General features: G+C 40.9%; 3 protein-coding genes across 6 annotated transcripts; 1 reads left to right on the top strand and 2 right to left on the bottom strand.

Annotated features, from left to right (window-relative positions):
• Window positions 1–2424: 2424 nt before the first annotated feature.
• erap2 (endoplasmic reticulum aminopeptidase 2) lies at window positions 2425–11578 on the bottom strand. Of its 4 annotated transcripts, none has more exons than XM_078952877.1 (21): window positions 11309–11578; window positions 8940–9264; window positions 8656–8842; window positions 8411–8580; window positions 8048–8186; window positions 7838–7972; window positions 7611–7731; window positions 7378–7532; window positions 7190–7303; window positions 6960–7091; window positions 6639–6770; window positions 5777–5845; window positions 5511–5686; window positions 5346–5425; window positions 5077–5260; window positions 4814–4970; window positions 4551–4735; window positions 4192–4353; window positions 3890–4030; window positions 3267–3348; window positions 2425–2826 (listed from the first exon to the last, which is right to left on the bottom strand). In XM_078952877.1, the coding sequence occupies exons 2-21, from the start codon at window positions 9107–9109 to the stop codon at window positions 2680–2682; spliced, it is 2838 nt and encodes a 945-aa protein (XP_078809003.1). In that variant the 5' UTR covers window positions 9110–9264; window positions 11309–11578; the 3' UTR covers window positions 2425–2679. The 4 variants fall into 4 exon arrangements, with proteins under 4 accessions (XP_078809003.1, XP_011477529.1, XP_011477528.1 ...); XM_011479227.4 differs by lacking the exon at window positions 11309–11578 and adding an exon at window positions 9687–9778; XM_011479226.3 differs by having other exon boundaries at window positions 7378–7731; window positions 11309–11511.
• Window positions 11579–11593: 15 nt separating this feature from the next.
• Window positions 11594–13683, top strand: LOC144994581 (uncharacterized). The gene is made up of 5 exons (XM_078952878.1): window positions 11594–11744; window positions 12009–12320; window positions 12413–12472; window positions 12557–12665; window positions 13493–13683. Coding segments are annotated over exons 1-5 (537 nt in total). The 5' UTR covers window positions 11594–11689; the 3' UTR covers window positions 13494–13683.
• Window positions 13684–14019: 336 nt separating this feature from the next.
• rgmb (repulsive guidance molecule BMP co-receptor b) lies at window positions 14020–21240 on the bottom strand. The gene is made up of 3 exons (XM_004072622.5): window positions 20676–21240; window positions 17195–17742; window positions 14020–16038 (listed from the first exon to the last, which is right to left on the bottom strand). Exons 1-3 carry the CDS (start codon window positions 20800–20802, stop codon window positions 15286–15288), a joined length of 1428 nt encoding a protein of 475 aa, XP_004072670.1. The 5' UTR covers window positions 20803–21240; the 3' UTR covers window positions 14020–15285.
• Between the last annotated feature and the right edge of the window lie 265 nt (window positions 21241–21505).

The following is a 21505-nucleotide window of genomic DNA, read 5'->3' on the forward strand; positions in this document are numbered from 1 at the left end:
AAAATGCATTAAAATCACAATACATCATAGAAATAATCAACGTAAAATTTACTTTAAAAGAAACCTTTCAGTCATATACACGGCTAAACAGAAATGTTTTAAGTCTAGATTTGAACATGAACACAGAAGAGGCCTGTCTTACGACTTCAGGGAGGCTGTTCCAGATTTTAGCTGCAGAATATTGAAACACTGATACCCCTTGTTTAGTTCTGACTCTGGGAATCGGAAATCATTTAATTATTGTTCTTTTTAAAGATTCAGGAGTTTTAAGCAATGTCTGATTCTTTTCTATCAAGTGACATGAAATACATTTATGTTTATATTCAACATTTCTTTCTTGCCATTATACAAATTCTAACAGTCTATTCAATAGGACTATCAGCTGTGTATCCACCTGACTTCTGCCCAACACAACTGATGGTCCCAACCCCATTTATAAGGCAAGAAATCACACTTATTAAACCTGACAGGGCACACCTGTGAAGTGAAAAACATTTCAGGTGACCACCTCTTAAAGCTCATCAAGAGAATACCAAGAGTGTGCAAAGCAGTAATCAACGCAAAAGGTGTCTACTTTGAAGAACCTAGAATATGACATATTTTCAGTTGTTTCACACTTTTTTGTTATGTATATAATTCCAAATGTGTTAATTCACAGTTTTGATGCCTTCAGTATGAATCTACAATTTCCATAGTCATAAAAATAAAGAAAACTCTGACTGAGAAGGTGTGTCCACCAAACTTTTGGTTTGTATTGTATATTTTATTTTACCTTTATTTACTCAGGTAATGTCCCATTGAAATTAAGAATGTTTTTCCCAAGGAGTCCAGGCACTTAAAATTGCATTTGAGTATTTCTTCATTCAAATCGGTATGAATCAGGAGCAGACAAAAAATACAGTTTGACAAAGCCTGCAGATGTGGCATAAGGTCTACAATGGCAAGCCACAAGCTTCCTGCTTCACTCCATGTTGATGCATCAGCTTATAGACAAATAGATCCATGTGCAGTGGTGGACAAAATTGTCCACAATGCTCACTGAAATGACTTGAAACGTTCAAATTATAAATTAAATTAATTACAATAAATTAAAAGTTATTGAAAATTAAATAATCAAAATCAGCTATTGCTTGTGAGTTGTTGATTAACAGAATTATTTAAAAAAACAAACTAATGAAATAGGGCTAGACACAAATGATGGTACCCACAACTTAATATTTTGTTGCACAACCTTTTGAGGCAATCACTGCAATGAAACGGTTTCTGTATATGTCAATGAGCCTTCTGCACCTGTCGACAGGTATTTTGGCCCACTCCTCATGAGCAAACTGCTCCAGTTGTCTCAGGTTTGACGGGTGTCTTCTCCAAATGGCATATTTCAGCTCCTTTCACAGATGTTCAATGGGATTCAGATCTGGGCTCATAGAAGGCCACTTCAGAATAGTCCAACGCTTTTCTCTTAGCCATTCTTGGGGTTTTTTGGCTGTGTGTTCTGGATCGTTGTCCTGTTGGAAGACCCATGACCTGCAACTGAGACCAAGCTTTCTGACACTAGGCAGCACATTTCTATCCAGAATGCATTGATAATCTGGAGATTTCATTTTACCTTGCACAACTTCAAGACACCCTGTGCCAGATGCAGCAAAGCAGCCCCAAAACAGAACTGAGCCTCCTCCATGTTTCACAGTAGGGACAGTGTTCTTTTGGTTGTATATGCTTCATTTTTTTGTCTACGAAAATAGAGCTGATGTGCCTATGATTTCCCTTCTACAGTGGTGTCATCCTTGGTCGTCTCCATGAAGTCCACTCTGGCTCAAACAACGATGAATGGTGCGATCTGACACTGATGTACCTTGATCTAAGAGTTCACCTTTAATGTCTTTGGAGGTTGTTCTGGGTTCTTTGGATACAGGTTCCAACTAATTTTGTCCACCACTGTACGTCTTTTTTTTCCTCGTCCGAGCTGGCATCTGGCTCAAAACGGATGCCAGCTCACCATTTTGTAACCCTATTACTGTTAGGTTGGGGGTGTGAGGGCCTGTAAACTAGTGGGAGAGCCCGTAAATGATGGATGTCGGTTTATGGGGGTGGCCATGAACCAGCCCCGCCCACAACTCAGAGGCGAATTTTTAATGAAATACTGCCGCTCTGCAGAAACTATGTCCTAGAAAACGACATGTTTATTTTATTTTATTTGGGCTAAATAAGGCATAACTAAAAGACTACTGGGAATGTATTGAAAATAGATTAAAAGGTAATTCGAATGGGATTTTAAAGTTGTTTTTCCTGACCATTGTTTTTTTTTAAGTAACAGGAAAACTCACATAGTTATTCACATGGGTAGATGAACATTAAGAATGTGCACAACATATGTGTGCACACCCCAGAGTTATGCATGTTTTAGATCAAATAACACACATCAAGTTGTTAAAACAAACCCATTTTATTGTCTTTTTGGTATAAAGTCCATCAACACTAAATTTAATATTGCTTTGGAATGGAGGTCTCCTCTCTTTGTCAAACACACATCTCAGCCACCAGAAGTTTTTTTTACTTATAAATTTGCTTTTTTAGTGTACAAAAGAATCAATATTTGCCGTTGTGAAACACCCTTCCCGTAAGAAAAATCAGAAAAACATCAGAAATAATGGCATGTTGTTGTGCTGGTCTGCTCAGCTTTCATTTTATCTGCTCGTTCAGCCACTTTCTGAGAGTTTCCAAGTTCCTCTGAATCCAGCGAATATTTTTCTTCATATTGTCCAAAGCAATCTGTGTGGCTCTCAGCTGAGACGCCTGTTCTTTGATAGACTCAAAAAACAGCTGCACCTGAGGGTTAGAGCAGCAATCAACACAAAAATACCAGAGAAGACAAACAACAGAGATACATTTGTACTTAAATAGATCACATTTTGGGTGATAAATTCTGATTTAATAGGAAAAGTAAGTAAAAGAGAAATAAATGCATACTTTTATATACACATGAAAATGATTACATACTAATTACTCTTAGTCGTATATAGACAAATTTGTACTTATGCATACAGAGCATGAAACATTTTCTAATTTAAATAAGTCTCATACATGTTCATTGAACTCTGCAGTAGTATATCATTCAAAAATAGCATCTGGATTTATTTTGAGGGAAAAAGCAGAAAATCTTTAATTTCTAGAGGAACTTTTTAGGAATGTTTTTACCATATAATGACAATACTAATAGTATAATATACATTCATAAACTGGTAATAACTGCTCATTTGTAAATTTACCTCGGTGAGATCATCTGGAGAAGAAAACTGTCCAGTGGTCCCAATAAGGATGTGTCTGATGCAAAATGAACCCAACTGGAGCCTGCAAAAGAAACAAAACGTTTCCATATTTGCATTCTCAAAACTGCGTTTTCATGTTCTCCTCCTGTATGTGTGTTTTCTCAGGGAACTACGCCTTCCTACCACAGTCCAAAACCATGCTTCATAGGTTAATCCATGATTCCAAATTCTCCAAAGGTGTGTATGAGAGTTTGTTTGAATGTGTGGCCCTGTGACAGACTGGTGACCTGTCCAGAGTGTACCCTGCCTTTGCCCAACAGTAGCCGGGATTGGCTCCAGCAATTCCATGACCCCAGAAGAGATAAAATGGGTTTGGAAAATGGATGGAAAGGATTTTTAAAACTTTGTGTCCAGTATTAAATTAGTTTCCAGGTACTGAAGAATCATTAACCTCAGTTTTAGACTGCTTTGATACTCAAATCCAGTTTTCTTTCACCATTTTTTTGTAAAATGAAACAAAAACACTTGCAAACTCTAAAACACAAAACGAAGAACAAAAAGTCGTATATCATTTGGAAAAGTTGGTTTTAGTGTTTTCCATCTTTCCAATTACGAATACTAACTTTTCAACAAGTTCGTCCCAGTTCTTTTTGACAAAGTTCCATGCAAGGTAGTGTCCCTTCGGGTTCCTGGCCACCATCAGAATCAGACTGGACAGGTCCTGTGAGCGGATTACTTTCCCCTCCAGACCCAGCTGCAGCAGTCTGCACACAAGCATACAGAATCGGGAATCAAACGGTGATACATCAAAACAGCTTTTTTGGTTCATATTTATTCTTAATTTGGTGTGTCCAAGCATTAACTTATGTTTGACTCAAGATGGCGAAGTTAAATGCTTAAAAAAAGGCAAATAAACATCCTGCACCTTAGGAGTTTCCCAGTGTCTCTGCTGCTGGTTAATGCTTGCAGGATCTTGTTTTTTTGGGCTTCAGAGAGGGAAATCTTGTAAGTGTCCAAGAGTGAGTTCCAGCCATGGTCGTGCTGAGCTCCCACTGAGTACACAGTCTCGGCCACATCTGTGGGAAGGCTGGAGTCCATACAAGCAGAGAAGATCCTTAAGTATGTTTAAGCGTATTATAAATATTTTATAAACACTGCAATCAAAATTAAACCTTAGTTTCTGCATAAACGTCTAAAATCAAAGTGACTGCTGTTCAGGCTTATTATTATATTGTTGCAGACTTTTTCTGGTGAATTTTTTCCTGCTATATGATTTAGACACACTTGAGTGTTCCATTTGATTGAAGCCATTCTTGAAAGTGCTGATTTGCCCGTTCCAGACAGGGGGGGTAATCCAAGTGACACGCCAGTGACAGCACCTCCGACCTGAGCCGTCGCTCTGACACAGAGCCGCTGTCGCTCCATGTTTGCTGGTCAATGACAGCACGGAAAAAGTACAGGATGTACCTCTAGAAGAAAAAAACATGCAGAGGCATTAAAAAAATGTCATTAGCAAGCATGCATGGTAAGGGTTGTCCTCTTCTTACCCCCAGATCTTTTGTCAATTCAAGCTCATCAATTTTCTCTATTAGGTTATAAAAGGCCTCCAGGTAGCCCAGTCCTTCAAGGAGGGGAACTGTGTGTTTCTCCAGTTGAAGATAACCAATTAAGTCCATGGCTTTGTTGAGTGACAGATGGCCTGCCCTTTAGATAGAAATATCTAGCTTATATTCACATTATAGTCTGCCATACGTACATATAGAAAAGCACAACATTCCTTATTGTCACACATGATTGCACTAATACTTACGAGACTAATTGAAATGCGTTGTGGATCAGGTGAGTCCTGTCTTTGTAGCTCAGAGCTGTGTGGTTTTCTCTCATCAGTTTAGCCATTACATCCCAGCCATCATCCTCATAATGAACCACATAATAGCCCGTCATGTCAGAGTTTATCTTCACCCAGCTGGCCTCCTCTCCTATGTGTATGCTGTCTAACAGAAATTATAGGAAAGGGGGAAAAAACTTATAGGAAAAATAAAAAGTAACATTTATAATGGCAAAAGTTTTCTGTTTTACCTGAAGTTGATGTCATCAAGTGTCTGTGAATGATGCTTGAAGCATCGGTCCTGTATGTCAGAGGTATGTGCCACAGGAAACTACCGAAAAGGGGAGCGTCAGTATGAGAAATCTGAAATGATCCCCAGATTGAACATTACTGAAAAGTTTAACTGACATACTGACCCCTGCTGCAACGATGACCACTGAGGGTCAGAAGGCAGCACTGTCTTCAAAAACCTGTGTTGTCTGAGCAGCAGTAGAGGGCCCTTCCTGGTCACAGTTACCAGAGGAATACCTTTCTGCAGGGTCCAGGTGTTCATTATGGCTGTCAGGTCCAGATGTTCCCCTGCAAACAGGTACTACAAGCAAAGGAAAATGCTCAGTTAATACAACAATAATTAGAGTACATAGTAAGGTAGAAATAGGTGGATGTTTCGATGTTTACACACTGCATTCTTGTTGCTCTGGTCTCGGTTGTAACAGTGTTTTCCTGAGATGAACTCCTCCTCTGAGCATGTCTGCAAAACAAAGCAGAGGAGAATATTTTCTTTTCAAATATATTAAGTTTTAAATTCTCCAGTTTTCATAAAATCTCAATTTTTAACGTTGGGCCATTAAAAATGTTGCTTGAAAGGTAATTTAGCATTTAGTCAGTCACTCAAACAAAGCACTAATAAATAGTAAATACAATTTCCCAAGCTGGGATCAATTAAGTACCTTTTTCTTATCTTATCTTAAAATAATATGGAAAACTGCTATATTTGCTTACATTCGGTCAAAGGGACATGCTACCACAATATTACATTACACATTCTTCTATGAAAGCACTTACAAATAACATAACCAACCCTCTGAGCTTTAAAGTTTTAGTTTTCTTATTTCCCCTTGGCATTGGGATTTCAATTTGGAAAACAAGACTGAATTTATTTGAAGTCATTGGGCTGTAACACAAGCCTCCTTTAGCTTATAGAACAGTAAAGCTCAGCTATATTCTTTTAAACAAGAAACCATCAGCTATGACTATGCTGACAATGCATATTCATAACTTTATTGATGTTAACGGGTTAGCATTTATTGATGTTAACGGGTCAGCAGTGCAAATCAATGCTAACTTAATAGCCTTCTGAAAGTTGGCACATGAATTTGCTGCAGCTTTGTTTCTTGTGTTTCACATAAAAATGCTGCATTTATTTACTTTAAATCAATCTATACTGTATATCTTAAAAAAAGTAACAAAAACTTCACAGTGAAAGGAGAAACAGCTTTAGATAAAAACAAACAGAAAAAAGGAAATCTGCCATCGAGCCTTACATTAGCCAGACTGTCCCACAGATCCTGATTTTGAGCATTTCCAAAGCTGTACTTGCGGAGATATCGCACTATCCCGCTCTGAAACACCTCATCTGTCAAAAAATGTCTCAGCATGTGAAGGACACATGCTCCCTAGAATGATGAAAAGAAGAAAAAAGAATGTACAGTTTTTGGAGCTGACATAAATCTTTTGCAACAAAACCAGCCTCAAATGCTTTTAACATTTTTCTTCTCTATCATCTTAAAACTAGACTAAGGAAACTAGATATGACACACTATAGTTAAAGTCACCATTAAGACCAGTTGTAAGACTTATCATACCTTGTCATAGGAAACTGTGTCAAACATTTCCTTGATCTGGGTGGGGTTCTCTGCAGGGCTTGATATCGGCCGGGAGGAGTTTAAGGAGTCGTGTCCAATGGCTGCAAAACAAGTGTGCAGCAGATACTCCTCCTGTTAAAAACAAGTTCAGGACATGAAAGTGCTTCCTCTTTATTTTTGTTCCCTTTAAGATGATTAATCAGAGACATGAATGTATTCAATGCACTCACCACTTTCAAGTTGGGATACGTGGCCTCCACCGAAATGTATTCCATATACCTGGCAAATCCCTCATTCAGCCAGATGTCATTCCACCACTTCATCGTTACTAAGTTACCAAACCACTGCAGGCAAGCAACATTGATTTTAAGGGATGCACATATTGAGCTTCAGAACAGACACTCCTTCAAGCTCTCACCTGATGGGCAAGCTCATGGCCAATCACCATAGTAACCCAAAGTTTATCAGAGACTGAGGAGGTGAGGGGATCATAGAGAAGGCTGGTTTCTCTGTAGGTTGTTAGCCCCCAGTTTTCCATTGCTCCAGACTGGAAGTCTGGGATAGCAATAAGATCTGACATAAACAAAATATGGGTTATAGCGAGGACTGGAGAAGAAAAAAGGAAAAAACAAACAAAAGCAAATGTCAAACCTTGTTTGGGTAAAGGATAGGGAATATTAAAATACTCCTCATAGAAATCTAACATTTTGACAGCAACCTCCAGGGCATAGTGGGTTTGCTCCCACTTCTCAGGGGCAGCATAGATGGACACCTATAATGCATTTTGAAAAGAAAAAAAAACACTGATCACTATATCTGCATTCATGACAAATTAATAACAAAACTGTAAAAAGTGAATATTGTCCTTGAGACCAAACCTTTATTCCTGATGCAGTTGTTGCTGTGACTGATTTGAAATCACAAATGACGAAGGCCACGAGGTAGGTGCTCATTTTTACACTTGGAGCAAAGTGATCTTCGAGCAGGCCACCGTGTAGTTCCACTGTCTTCACCTGCACAAGAGACGCACCAAACATACTTAAACACAGTCCCAATTCTGACCCACCATATTATGACGTAAAACTCACTATCGGCATGTTGGAAAGAGAAATGTATTGTGGACTCCTCCTTATTTGAATGGAGAAATTGGCTTTGAAGCTTGGCTCGTCGAAACACGGGAATGCCATTCGGGCACTTGTGGGCTCAAAGTGGGTTGAAGCTAAAGTTCTAATAAGAAAAAAAACACAAGTGCTGAGTGCTCATTCATTCATCTTCTTACGTTTATCCCCTTTCGGGGTCACGGGGTTGCCAGAGTCTATCCCAGCCACTTGTGAGCAAAGGCAGGGGGCATCCCGGACAGGTCGCCAGTCTGTCGCAGAAGTGCTGAGTACTGATTTATAAAAAAGATCATATATACTAGATATTGTAAAAAAAAATCTAAGTTTTCTTACCGGGTTTCTCCTTTACTGGTCTTATATGTGCTTTTATAAAAGCCATAGAACCCCTCAGCAAATTCTGCCCCAAATTCAATATACAGAAAATACTTCTGCCCGCTGCTGAGCACCCTGGGGGAAAAAATTCCAATCTGCTCATGGGAAGGGTTATGAAGAACTGGGAGGACCTATAACAAAAGGAAATTGGAGGGTTGACATTTGAAACAAAGACAACAAAGTGATCCCACGGGATTTAGCACCACCTGGTCTGTTAGATGAGCAAAGTTGTGGTCCAAGATGGTGGCTTTGGAAATCTGTAAATCCTTGCTATGCAACACAACCCAATTTGAATTGTTCTGGACGTCAATCTGGATCTGGACTGAACCAGTGAAACGGAGAGTTGTCAGGTTGGGCTGCAGGACGAGATGATAGTGAAGAGGAATGATGTACCTGTGGTGAAGAGACATATCTTTCTTCAGGTAAGTCTGTCAAAGAAATTCCATAGTGTTGATTTTTTGAATGTTAAAAAAGCCTGTGGGAGGCATACCTGGGCAGACGAAGACGGCTCCAGGGAAAGGACAAGTTATCCTCCCCCAGAGGAGATGGCTCCCCTTTGGGATGAGGTGCACTTGACACCTGCTGTGAACTCTGGGAGGAGTGACACCCAACCAGGAAGAAACTGCATAGCAAGAGCTCCAACAGCTTTATCGAGGCCATTGCAAATCAACCTTCAGCCAGTTTTATTTAGTTTTCAGCTAAAATCACAGTTAATTCTCAAATCATAGCATCCAAATCAGTGACCAACTACAAAGGGGACAAGCTTTTTTTTAAAAAAAAAAAAATCAGGTTTCCAGAGCTTCTTCTCTTAAAACCTGCAAAGAAGGAAACAAGAAAACGTAATACATCCATTCAACTTTTTAAAAACAAATTCTATAACCATTGAAGTGCATTGCAGCACTGGAGAAAACCTGCCAACAAACCGTTTGCTGTCGCAAACACATTTTCTGCTACTTTTCACAAATTTGGCCTGATTTACTTAAATATATTTAACATATTTTCCCCAATGCGACTCAAGCAAGTAAGTTAAAATATTAAACCCGACGACTGAGCTATCAGTAAGTGAGGCCACAGGTTCAATTCAGGTAACACTGACGGGACGTACCCGACTGAAGCCTCGCGCTCACTCAATGACATGTATTGTTTGGCAAAATGCTAGAAATCAGCACTTTGTGAAACAATTGTGCTGAGCGCGCTGTGCTGCTTTTTATTTTTACGAAAAAAGAAAGAAAATCACCTCAGTCACTTTAGCTTCCTAGCGCTTCAGCTCGGCGCTACTGTTTCACTTTCTGTTTCTGGTTTGTCCCTTATCACCGAGCGCATCATTTTTGCGCTTGCGCAGAGGAGGTGATGCTTCGTGCGCACTTGACGCACATTGTTGGGGCCAGTGGAGCAAAAGTGGTACCTAATTATTGACATGGACTTCTGATATGAAGAAGTGTTTTTAAAGGCTGCTGGTTATTTTGATATGCAAATAAAAAAATGTATTTAGGGGTTGGATAAGGCCATAAAAGTGAAAGAAAACCCAGTGGTTTAATAGTGTTTCAAAAGTTTTTTCAGCATGTCTGGGTCAAAAAGTTGAATTAATAAAATCAGGGGGAGGACAAAGGACTAAATGGAATCCATGTAACTTTCAAAGCAACTTTCAGAGTTGAGGCCTAATTAGTGTTAATTGTAGTTTTTTGGCTGATCTAGATCAATTGATCTAAAATAATTGTATCTCGGTAACACTTTATATTAAGATTCCTTAACAAGCTTTGTTACCTGTATCTCTAATAGTACACGTGAACACAATTATTTTAGAATAGATGTATTTATTTAAAAAGTAAAAAATTTTGGGCAAAAAAATTATGTCAATCTTCTTTAGCTCAAACTTCCCTAAATAATTAATGAATTAAATTTAGATTGTTAGATAATAATACAATATAATATAATACAATATGATATAGTATAATTTAATTTAATTTAATTTAATTTAATTTAATTTAATTTAATTTAATTTAATTTAATTTAATTTAATTTAATTTAATTTAATTTAATTTAATTTAATTTAATTTAATTTAATTTAATTTAATTTAATTTAATTTAATTTAATTTAATTTAATTTAATTTAATTTAATTTAATTTAATTTGATATGGATTATAAATTTATACCATAAAAACTTTACAATGATTTAAAGTTATACTTCATTTCTGAATTTTTGAAGGGAAACCAACTACACTTTTTTTTTTAATTTCTGTTAATTAGTTTTACATATGGCCCAGTGTTGTTTTTCATCTTATTTTCTTAACCACATTTTCTTTTACTTATTATTTTTTTCTAATTTTAGTGTTGCAATGGTGAAATGTTTTTACAATGGTAGTTTTATTGGCATATGGAATGTTATTTCAATTGTGTGTGCATCTTGTCTCTCTGTAAAACACCTTTTATTTTCTCTGTAAGAAAACTGCCTTGTGCCATATGGGTGTTTTGTTTCTTGTTATTATTCAGTCATTAATCATGTGAGCATAAATAAGCTCTTACATCAGAGCAGATGTGGAAAAAGATTGGTTTAGAGTCACTCATTTTTTTCAATGTATGTATGAGTCTCCCACTTTTGTAAAGTGTTGCAGATTCCTAAGCATTACAGAAACAGTTGTCTATTTAAAGTGAACCCACCAATAAAGATTACATGTTTATATTTTTATTTTGGTATGCGTGTGTTGAATTATTTTACTACAGTGGTGAACAAAATGAAATGAACAAGTGTCTGACATTCTGAATTGCCACAAACTGGGAGAAAAGTCAGCTTTCCAAGCTCTGTGTGTCTGCGCGTGCAGGTGTTGCCTAATGTTCTGGGTGTTTTGATATCATCTCACCTCAGATCTAACAGCCGCAGCAGGTGTGTCTCTAGCTGTAAAGTTGCTCTTCAATGCCTGTAGTCTCCATGACAGTCTTTTCCTCACTTCTCTGGGGTTTTCATAAAACTTAAAATATTCAGAGCTGAAGTTGTCCTTTCCTTCTCTCTGTTTTCTATGACTCTATGCGTTGAGGTTTGCCTGTGTGCCGAGGGGGGAGTGAGGGGGTTGCATTCTTAGTATAAGGTCACAACAATGAGACATGTCAATCCCCCATGATGCAATGCGCCTGGAAAAGCCAAATGGTGTGGTCTTATGTAACACACTCACACAGGAGACACACAAAGAGAGCAGGCAGTTACACACAGGGATCTGAAGAGTCACAACAACTTCAACAAGGCCATGACTGAACCGACCCGTGGACTTTTTTACCTGCCTATAATCTACTTGTGGACTGGTAAGCTCAAAAGACTATTTATTATTTCAAAATGTTTCGCAGAAACATAAATGTTGTGGTGTGAATCTGTGTAACTGTCAAATTTGAATTTGGTGAGTAAACTTGTTAAATTTAGTCAAATTAAGACATTTATCATTATTTTGTCCAAATAAAAGACACAATTCACAAGAAATGTAGACAAAAATCATAGAGAAAAGCAGCTATTTGCCTGTTCTTCCTCTATACTCTTTCTTCAGGTTATTATCTCTCTTTTATTTGGAACAGGAGGAGTGGAGGCATTTCTGCTGGCATCTCTGGCCCCTCCGGTTCATCTAACAGGAGAACGGCTTGGCTTGACCTTGCTGGTCTGTGTGGTGGGAGACTTCAGGAGAGGTCGCCTGGAGATCAGCTGGAGTGAGGGATCAAAAGGCCAGCGGCAGGTCACGCCCCTCAACAGCGCTGTCAGCAGGAGACATCGAGGCAACATGGCAGTGTCAATGATTACAGTGGCGACTGGTAACTGGCCGTCGTATCGCTGCTCTGTGAGGCGAAGGCACCACTCCAAAGTCAAGAAAAAACACTGCACTGCTTTTTCAGGTATTGTGGACATGTGAACACGCAAGATGCCGTCAGCATCTGTCGTGTCTGTAAACGACACTACAAAGTTTTCCCACATTTTGTCATTTTAGATGATGAAGATACGATTTGCTATAAAGATGAGGATGAAGAAAAAGATGAAGAAACTGATGGTAATGTTTTGTCATGAGCAAGCTTTCAAATGGTTTCCTGTAAGTCATGCAGATGACTTATATAGGTTTGTCTGGTTTGGTCAGAATATATCATCGTGTGGACAAACACAGCTGTGGTGCTGGCTTTGAGGCTCCTTCTTATGAAGATACTCACCTTTAATACTCTGATGACTACATACGTTGTTATCAAGTGGTAAGTTTGTCCTTGTTTTCCCCAATTGTAACTACAGAGAACTAAACAACGTTCATTTCTTGAGGAGAAAAAAACATTTGTCAATGACATATACAATAAGTAAATGCATGGAAATTTAAGGGGTGTATAGGGCGTTTTACTTGTTTTTTTGTCATTATATTATGTTTTAATGCTAAAGTTTGTAACCCTTGTGCTATCCGAGGCACTTTAACATTGGGAGTTGGGTCATCTAGACCCACTAAACAGTGCTCTGAACCTTTTTTCTTCAATGATTTGTGATTTTCACTGGTGTCCATGGATTACATGAAATCTTTTCACCTTTATCCACCTTTGTCATGGTAGGAAAAACACATCAATGGTCATCTTGACCCCATAGGATAGCACAAGGGTTAAGAGGACTAAAAAAAAGCTGCTCACCATTTATTACATCCACAGATGCAAAACTTGTTTTATCATAAGAAGAAACAGGAATTTTTACTTTTGTTGTCTACGAGTCAGACATTACATTTAAGTAGTCATTCAGCACTTGGGTGCTTTGTTTTCAACCAGTTACTTTTTTTGAGCCTTTTGTGGATGACCCCTTAAAATTTTTACTTGAAGTGGCACTTTTCTTACTTGAGTTTAAGACTCTTATTCACTCTCTTGATTTAAAAAATTTCCTAAACTCAAATAATATTAAGACTTTAATGCAACTGGTTTATAATTAATTTACACCTAAGGCATTACAGCTAAATATGCTTTCTGTGCTGTTTTGTGTATAGATGAAAAAATTAATCATTTTAAAACTACCGTACATAAGTATAGTGACTGTAATGTTTCATTTTCAGATCTCTGGAAAAGAAGCTCATCCACTGGACGATGTGACCATGAGTGAAAGTCAAGGAGTGTCTTCTTTAATAACCATTCATAAAGAAGAGTTCGTCGGTTGAACATGAGGAGCTTGTTCCCGCCTTTATCGCTGATTTCACAAAGATGTTTGTGTTTGGAGAAGAGATGTGAATTGTAGTGAAGCGACCTGCCTCAGGACTGATGAGGGCGGGCTGTCACAAATCAATAAGCGCCTTTTTCTGTCTCTGCACATTCACATAGCAGGTGCCGAGGACAGTGGCAGTTGGAAAGAGATAGCGTTTATGGGGCGGGCAGAAGGTGGTATCTGATCGAAACCCAACCTCAAACAGGTGGTTTAATTCTTACTTTTTCTCAGCTTGAGTGCATCATTTAAATGTAGGCTATACTTAAAATGCTTTTGATAAATTCAATGTGGTTCTTTGAACTTGTATATATTTCTATTAATAAAAGATTTTAAAAGCATGGACATCATGTCATTCATTGCATTTCAATAACACACTGGAACTGCATTTTTTAGCACTTTTAGTAACACATTGACATAGCAAGAAAGCACCACTAGGTGGCAGTACAATCACAGCTGACATTTTCTTTAAATTATCCAACAGCAAGAGTATGGAGCTTAACTTCTTCTACGCACACTAAGTTAATAAATAAGTTACGTATTTCAACACTAGCCACTCACTCTTTACCAAAACGACAATCACACACAATCTAAAAGAGAAAAATGCAAAAAAAAAACTAAGTTGATCTAACAGGTTGGGTGTAACTATACATAATCCTAGAGTTTAGAAAGTATTGATGTTTCTGCAAGGCATCAAATTATCATAAACAAATCTTAAGCTCATACTGCAGCATATTAGAAATTAAGTATTTCACCCGAAAATGGTCCATTTTCCTTTCCAATGTCTTGGTATGTTTCTGGTCATTTAGAAAGAGGTGTTGGTTTAGCCGAGACTCATGAATTTGTACACAAAAACCACACGTTATTTTGTCTTTGGCTCAAATGATAACAAGCAATATGGGGAGTTCAAAAGTTAGAAGTCTGTACAGTCACAGAATTTTGGCAAGAAATGTAGGAATACCTCTAAACGTGACTCATGTGAAACAGCCACATGCATCAAACAGTAAAAAAGCAAAAATCGGAAAATCAGCCGACCTGACTGGTCAAAAAACATGTCACCACGAAGTAGTACTAAAGGCATTTTGCTGCAACACTATACCTAATGCATTTAACAGTAAAGCTCACAGTGACACTGACTTGAAAAACAGATGCCAGGTCAAATCTCCAACTTTGAAATGAACAAGGGATTAAACTTACATACTGATAATCCTGTCACAGGTGGGTTCTTTTTGTGCATGAGTGAGGAAAAACAAACACTGATTGGTGGTGTGAAAAAAATGAAATAAAGTGCTTTTGTTTAAACATACATCCTCGGTTTGAGGTATTAATTAAAGAATAACAACAAAAACATAATAAAATGTCACCATTACACTGTGCACTGAAAAAATAAGTATTTACAGTTGATTCACTCAGAAAGTAGAATTCTAGTCATTTTCAGGTATGTCCTGCAATTCCTCCAAGTCAGAGGCTCCGCACGCTGTCCTGTGCACACTTAAAGACCAGTTGACATTTTTAAAACAAGGTCCCAGTAGATGTCCAGCCTGCTGTTTCCGCTCTGTAGGAGAAGATGGAGTGCTCTGCAAAAAACTCCATAAACTTCCTCTGTCGTGCACAGGTCTGCCCCAGCCTACACACAAGCAAACCCTGCCATCAGAGTATTAAAACTGCAGTCAGCAAGAGCAGGGCAAGCTGGCCGACAGAATGATACTTGGATTGTAAGTTGCTCCCTGCTGAGCCATGGGGGTAGATTCTCCACCTGTCCCGGTGTGGGTGGAGGCTCTCCATGTCCTTCTGAGCACAGGATGCTGCTACTGTGAAGTTCACATCCCCGGTAGTCAGGAGATCAAACACACAAGAGTGGAAGTAAATGTCTGGCACTTTCAGTTGCTCCTTACAACGCTCCTTCGCCCCCTCCAATCCGAAAACTTGATTGACACCAAAGGGATGTGGTTGCGTCTGTGAGGAGTAACTAGGCCGACGTAGCTGCTGAAGCTGCAAGCCAAGTGCTGGGGGAGACCGTGGCAAGGGAAGATGCCCCCCCTGGTCAATGCGTTCACTGCTAGGGCAGCCATTCAGACAGAGTTGAAGGTCTTGGGTGGCGTCATAGGCCTGAGCCATCTCCTCTGGGATCCGCACTGCTAGCGTCAGGTAGCGTCCCAGCTGGCGAACAATCACAGTTACACCGATGTAGCCAGCGTGCAGCTCCACGTGGCGCCCCGGGCTGCGCTCAGAGATCCACAAAGCCCGGACCTTCCTGGCCGCACCCTCTGCACTAACAGAGGTGTGGATGGGGTCTCCACTGCTCACAGTCCCATCGTCAAAGGCTGCGGGGAGGTTGTCGGTGACCGCCTGATAGACCCTCTGATCTGTGCAGCCCTCGTAAGGCTTAAAGATGATGGTGATCTACACAGCAAGAGAAACACAGCTCAGTCAGTGTTTGAATCTTTTACATACATGTATGTGGTTATCAAATCTGTTACCTAAGCAAAAAAAAAAAAAATTATAAAGCCTTAATATTCTGTCTCTTTACAGACTATTGACTCATCACACGATATTTGAGAAATTACTGTATGACTTTTTAACAAGTTTCAATTTGACACAGCTATGCAAACATACACCTTACAGTGGTGTGGAAGCAGGATGCAGGGTGTGGTGTGAGCATTACGGTTAGCATCATAGTTCCGGTGAAAGGCTGCTTTGTTCACATGACAGCCGTGAGGAATGAGGCTTCACAGCCCATTAAGCCTGGAGGGCTGTTAATGTGGGCGTATTAAAGTGTGTGTGTGTGTGTGTGTGTTCCTAATAGTCATGACTAATAACATGCCCCACCTCTGACACAAGGTCAAAACTGCAGTTTCTACCACAATGTTCTCACTGTGTGTGTACGCATGAAAGTATGGTGCGTGCATCAGCGCCTTGCTCGACTAAGTGTATGCAAGGGTGTATATACTGTACATGCTTTAATAATTAAAATTATTGAGCGGAGCTAGAGAAGGAAGCATCAAGGGAAACATCAGCGTTGCTTCCTTAACACCACAAAGATCACCTTGTTTGGCTCGTCGTCCCATTAGCCTTGTGCACGCATGCATGTGTGCATCTGTCTTTCCTGTTACACAGAGACCTTTAAACACATCTAAGTGCTTTAAGCTGAGTGCAAGGAGTGCCACTCGTGCACCTATGAGATGCACAGACACGAGCCAACGCTTGCATAGACACTTCTAAGTAAACAGTGGGTCCTTTCACACATCTCATTCCACATTATTAGCGGTCTGGCTAGGCACAGCCATTAACCAAGTTAGGTTTGCAACATTGCTGCAGTCACAAGAGACGAGTCACAAGATCATGGCTTGCTTGCTTCACACCTGTGAGCGTGTGGGAGCAGGAGACTAAACAATGAAGAAAGAAGCTGGTTTATGGTTTTACTCCAAAAGGATTTCTGATTTGCAGCATTTACAGAAGTACACAGAAAGATCAGTAGCACTCTCGCTATAAACACTTGCCAAGCCTTCAGTAAAGCATATTCCGCTCCAAAAATCAAATTTTCCTCTTTCATTCTTACCTTGTTGGTTGCTGTGGCACTTGAGCCAGGAACCACAGGCACATTAGTGACCTGCACTGAAAGGTAGTCATTGTCAATAAGTGGCCACGCCCCTTCAACCTTACAGGTCTGGAAGCTGTCCTTAAATGTTCTAAGATGTGGGTCTCCAAAAAGTCCACAAAACAGGTACCCGGGCCGAGAGTGGCCGCTGTTGTGAGCGTGGGAGTGCGTGTGCGCATGGAGGTGGGAGTGGATGTGCGCCTGCTGGCTGCGACTGTGGTAGTTGCAGGGCTCCGCATGGATCTCAGGGTGAGAGGTGGAAGTGGGGCCGTCTTTGGAGCAGTTCCTCTGGCTCATGAGGTCCGAGATGCCGAGCACAGCCGAGTGGAAGACCAGGTCGCCCCGGCAGGACTTGGCTGTCTTCTGTGTGCAGGCGGAGTAAGCGCGTAGAGCCTTGCAAAACTCGGTGTGAAAGCCATCCACAGCAGGGGTCAGGTGGGAGGTCAGGGAGACAAAGTCGGTGGTGCACTTTTGGATTCGACACTGAGGAGATGCCACCTGGCAGTGACCTACAGGAAGCACACAGAAATGATCATGAGAACTTAAGTTCACATAGTTAAGAGTGTCATCGGCATATTGGATTGCTGACTATTTGTGTTTGAGCTGGATCTGACCAGAAATGGAAAGCTTGAACATTTGCAAAATAAAGATTAACTTTTGAGGAAAGCTTTGATCTATACACACACAAAGGCACCCGCCTGTTACACTACACACTAATAAAACTACAAGACCGAGCAGCTGCTGATTGAAACTCCTGATCAATCAGTAGTGCCGGTTTGTGAGCGTAATAAACCTTAAGCGTAATAAACCAAAGAGCAGCCAGACGGTGAAGATAAGACAAGATATCCCCCAAGAGGGCAGATAATTCTGTTTGTACAGCAAAAAAACACATAAAAAATGAGAGTTTTTTTTTCCCCCAGTGGGGAATATGACCCTGCAGGTGAGCAGTGCATCCAAAGCTATTACCACAATTTAGTGAAGCTTATCATGTTAGATGAGAAAAGATCACAAGGGTACACTGTGATCAATGGCTTCATCAGAGGAAACACATGATAAAAATATTTCCTGTAGCCCATTCAAATGGAATTTCTTGCTCTATGATTGTATGTGATCTTGTGTCTGTTTCCACATTTCTGAACAGTACGAGGGTCAAATGAGCCTTTTGTATCATCAGGGGGAAAGAGGGAGTCAGAGCCGTAGAAAGATTAGAGACCAGACCTAATGCATCAGTCACAGCATGCCCCTATTAGATTAAGCCAGACAGAGGGAAGCTCTGCAGTGCGCAAGAAGCTCCACGCACACACACACACACACAATGACAAACATGCGCCACGGATGCACTTCCATTAAACGCATCATCTTCAGATGGTGGTACGACTTCCTAATTGGAGCATAAGCACAGGCAAAATCAACAAAATCTCTCTGTATCACACCAACCATGAAGTTGCACAGAAGTGTTTGACTTCTTGGCTAGTGGGAGCGCCACCATTTGGGGGCAGTGCTGCTCTGAGTTTAAAAATCCGGGTGCAGGTAGAGACCCCCTCACTCACACCAGGGCTTAGAATCTCTATCCTGACTGTTAAATACTGACACCAACCAACAGATAGACAACCAACCATTGCCTGAGCACTGAGGACACATTTTGTCTTCGGACTGGAATACCAGCGATTTCTCTCGTTTCTCCATCCGTCCTGCAGTCTCTGAATACTTCTCACAGAAAACCCATAATGTCTCTATCTTGAAACTGCCATAGACACACACGCACACACACACACACACTTCTACACTTTAGCATATTGCTGTGATATAACAAGAGAAAGGTGATCCTTTAACTTGGGCTAGGACCTCTGGATGAAGGAGAGATCTCTGCTGACAACACAAATCTACTGAAGTATACACCTGCTCCCATTGTGGAGCTGCATGGCTGACCCTGCATTCCAGCCTTCCTGTGAGAGTATCAAGTAAAACCACAACTGTCTGAGTTTAGTTGGGCTGCAACTTTAGGGTTTTTTGGAGGCGCATTCAAGAAAAGAAAAATAATTTGTGCATTTTTTAATGAATAAATTGTTGTTTCTGAGCAAATCAGTTAAGAAAAAACATTTTTGTGGTGACTCGTGTCCGGAGCTGCAATAGATCGTCCTACAGTAAGTCACCAGTGAAGGCAGGATGGGAGTCAGCTCCGTATTACATCAACTTTCCTTTCAAACTCAACCCTCTTCTCACATCTGGATCATCTCTTCTATTGTGAGATTTTGCTTTAGAGCTTCCCCTCACCACACACACAAACCCTATTGTCAGCCTCCAGGCCTCTCCGTCTGCCTTTGAGCCTTCTCGCCCCCACCTGCATCCCGAGGCAACCTTCTCCAACATCAGACAGAGGTCAAAACATCCACGAGCCCAATCTCCTCGGCTTGGTTGTTAGGGCTTCTTTGTCTCCCAATCTGGCTGCCTCCAAGTTCTCTGATCTCCTCAGATCAGAAAAAGATCTACTGGGATCATCTCTCAGCCAGGGGAATGGTTTGTGAAGTGCTTATTGATCACCTTGCTGTATGCGCTCTCACATTTTGAGCTCAAATCACACAAACAGCCATCTAAGCTTAGAGACAGGAGCTCCCCTTCGAACAATAGCCTGTAAATCAGACACTCCTGCCTTCCCTCCAAACCAGCATGGAGCTGACAGATGATAGCATTTGTTAAAACTTCTTGCAAAAAAAACAGCAACAATATTTTGTGTTTATGCAAGCAAAATAAACACATTCTTTCCACATGTGGGCTCCAATTGTGACCTGGGTGCATTTGTAAAGCCTAAAGCCAGGCTGTGGTGCAGAGGTGGGTGTATTTATCCTAGAGCTCAGGGTTGTGTTAAACTAATTACAGGAGGTGTGAATGCCCACAAGACAGCTGACCCCCTAAATGCTCACAAACAGCCCAAAAACTGATCTCTTCTGGATTACACAACACAAAACGACCAGCCAGAACAACACACAACACCTCTGCATGTGCAGGGAGAGGTCACTTTTTATTCTACAGTCATCAATTCTTAAATGATGAGCATCACCAAAGGACAAAGAGACTTTACAACTCCTTTTATATTAAACTATATTAATACTTTCCTGTGTGCATTTTAGCCTATTATTTCAGTTCAGTTCACTTTGGTTTAAATAACAGGCAACTTTTGCTTGCATGGAACAGATCTGTTATGACAAGAGGAGAGGCAGTCGCCCTCTTCCCCTCCTCCACGAGCCATTAAGGGGGCAGACAGGAGAATGACGGCCCAGGAGAGAGGAGGAGAAACTCGATCCGGGCTGAGAATGCTGCACTGCCGCTCTGGAGGGAGGCTTTGTGAGGCCAGGAACCAACGCTTCAAGAATTGACAAAAACTCAGGGAAAGTGGAGGTTTTAGTGACACATGATCTGGAGGAGTAATGAAAACGTTCCTCACCCATGTAAGTTCCGTAGGACAGAACCAGCAGCAGCAGCAGCAGCAGCAGCGATGGCCGGAAACGGCGCACCATAGACGGGGAAGCCAGGCGCTCAGCCCCGCGGCAACGGCATCCGGCTCTCCCCATCCCCGTCCATGCAGGGCCAGGAGGGGAGAGTGGACCGACCTCCACGGAGCGCAGAGGGGAGGCGTTCAAGCCCGATCACCTCTTCTTCTTCTTCTTCTGTCTCTTCACCCTCACTTGTCTCTCCGTCCTCCCCTCCACGGGTGCGCATGAAAACACCGCGGAATGCGGGGCGGAGAGCAGCTAAAAGTCCCGGCAGAAGAAGTCCCACTTTTCCAGCTTTTCTTCGCGAAAGGATCCGCTCCCCACGTGACTTTCTCGGTGCGCTCTCTCCCCAGCTTCGGCAGTCGGACTTTTTTTCTTCTTCTTTTTGCTGTGATTGCAATCACGCTCCTCTCCCGTCCCGCACGCACGGCCGCATCCCTCCCTCAGCACAATTTCTCCTCCACTCCTCCCCTTTCGCTTTCTCCTCCGCCTCCTCCTCTTCCTCCTCCTCCTCCTCTGCAACAAATCAATAGCTCACAGAATCAACCAAACCCTGCAGGCGGAAAACCCGCCCACCGTGACCCACAATAATGAGACACTGAGATAAAAGTTGTAGATCAACCAGATGAGAAAATTATTGAGCTCCTCAAAGCATGATGCGTTTCCGATATGTTTCTTCCTTTTTTTTTCCAGGAAGGATTCCGGTTTATTTTTCCAGATATTATTTGCCTGATCTGATAGGGTTTATCTTTAGATGATTAAATCGAGTTAAGAATAACGG

The sequence above is a fragment of the Oryzias latipes genome, chromosome 9 (genome assembly GCF_053564925.1).
Source record: "Oryzias latipes strain Hd-rR chromosome 9, Olatipes_Hd-rR_3.1".
NCBI classification, from domain to species: Eukaryota; Metazoa; Chordata; class Actinopteri; order Beloniformes; family Adrianichthyidae; genus Oryzias; species Oryzias latipes.

Bases quoted from the DNA above. Each gene is read 5' to 3' on its own strand.
- erap2 (XM_011479226.3), bottom strand. From the start codon at position 9,109: ATGGCCTCGATAAAGCTGTTGGAGCTCTTGCTATGCAGTTTCTTCCTG. The intron at 8,187-8,410 runs GTAAGAAAACTT...TTTTCTTATTAG, and splicing joins ACCAGTAAAGGAGAAACCCG to AACTTTAGCTTCAACCCACT. The intron at 6,771-6,959 runs GTATGATAAGTC...TCATCATTCTAG, and splicing joins ACACAGTTTCCTATGACAAG to GGAGCATGTGTCCTTCACAT.
- LOC144994581 (XM_078952878.1), top strand. From the start codon at position 11,690: ATGACTGAACCGACCCGTGGACTTTTTTACCTGCCTATAATCTACTTG. The intron at 11,745-12,008 runs GTAAGCTCAAAA...TATTTGGAACAG, and splicing joins TATAATCTACTTGTGGACTG to GAGGAGTGGAGGCATTTCTG. The intron at 12,321-12,412 runs GTATTGTGGACA...TTGTCATTTTAG, and splicing joins ACACTGCACTGCTTTTTCAG to ATGATGAAGATACGATTTGC.
- rgmb (XM_004072622.5), bottom strand. From the start codon at position 20,802: ATGGGGAGAGCCGGATGCCGTTGCCGCGGGGCTGAGCGCCTGGCTTCC. The intron at 17,743-20,675 runs GTGAGGAACGTT...TGCTTCCTGTAG, and splicing joins GTCCTACGGAACTTACATGG to GTCACTGCCAGGTGGCATCT. The intron at 16,039-17,194 runs GTAAGAATGAAA...CTTGCTGTGTAG, and splicing joins GTGCCACAGCAACCAACAAG to ATCACCATCATCTTTAAGCC.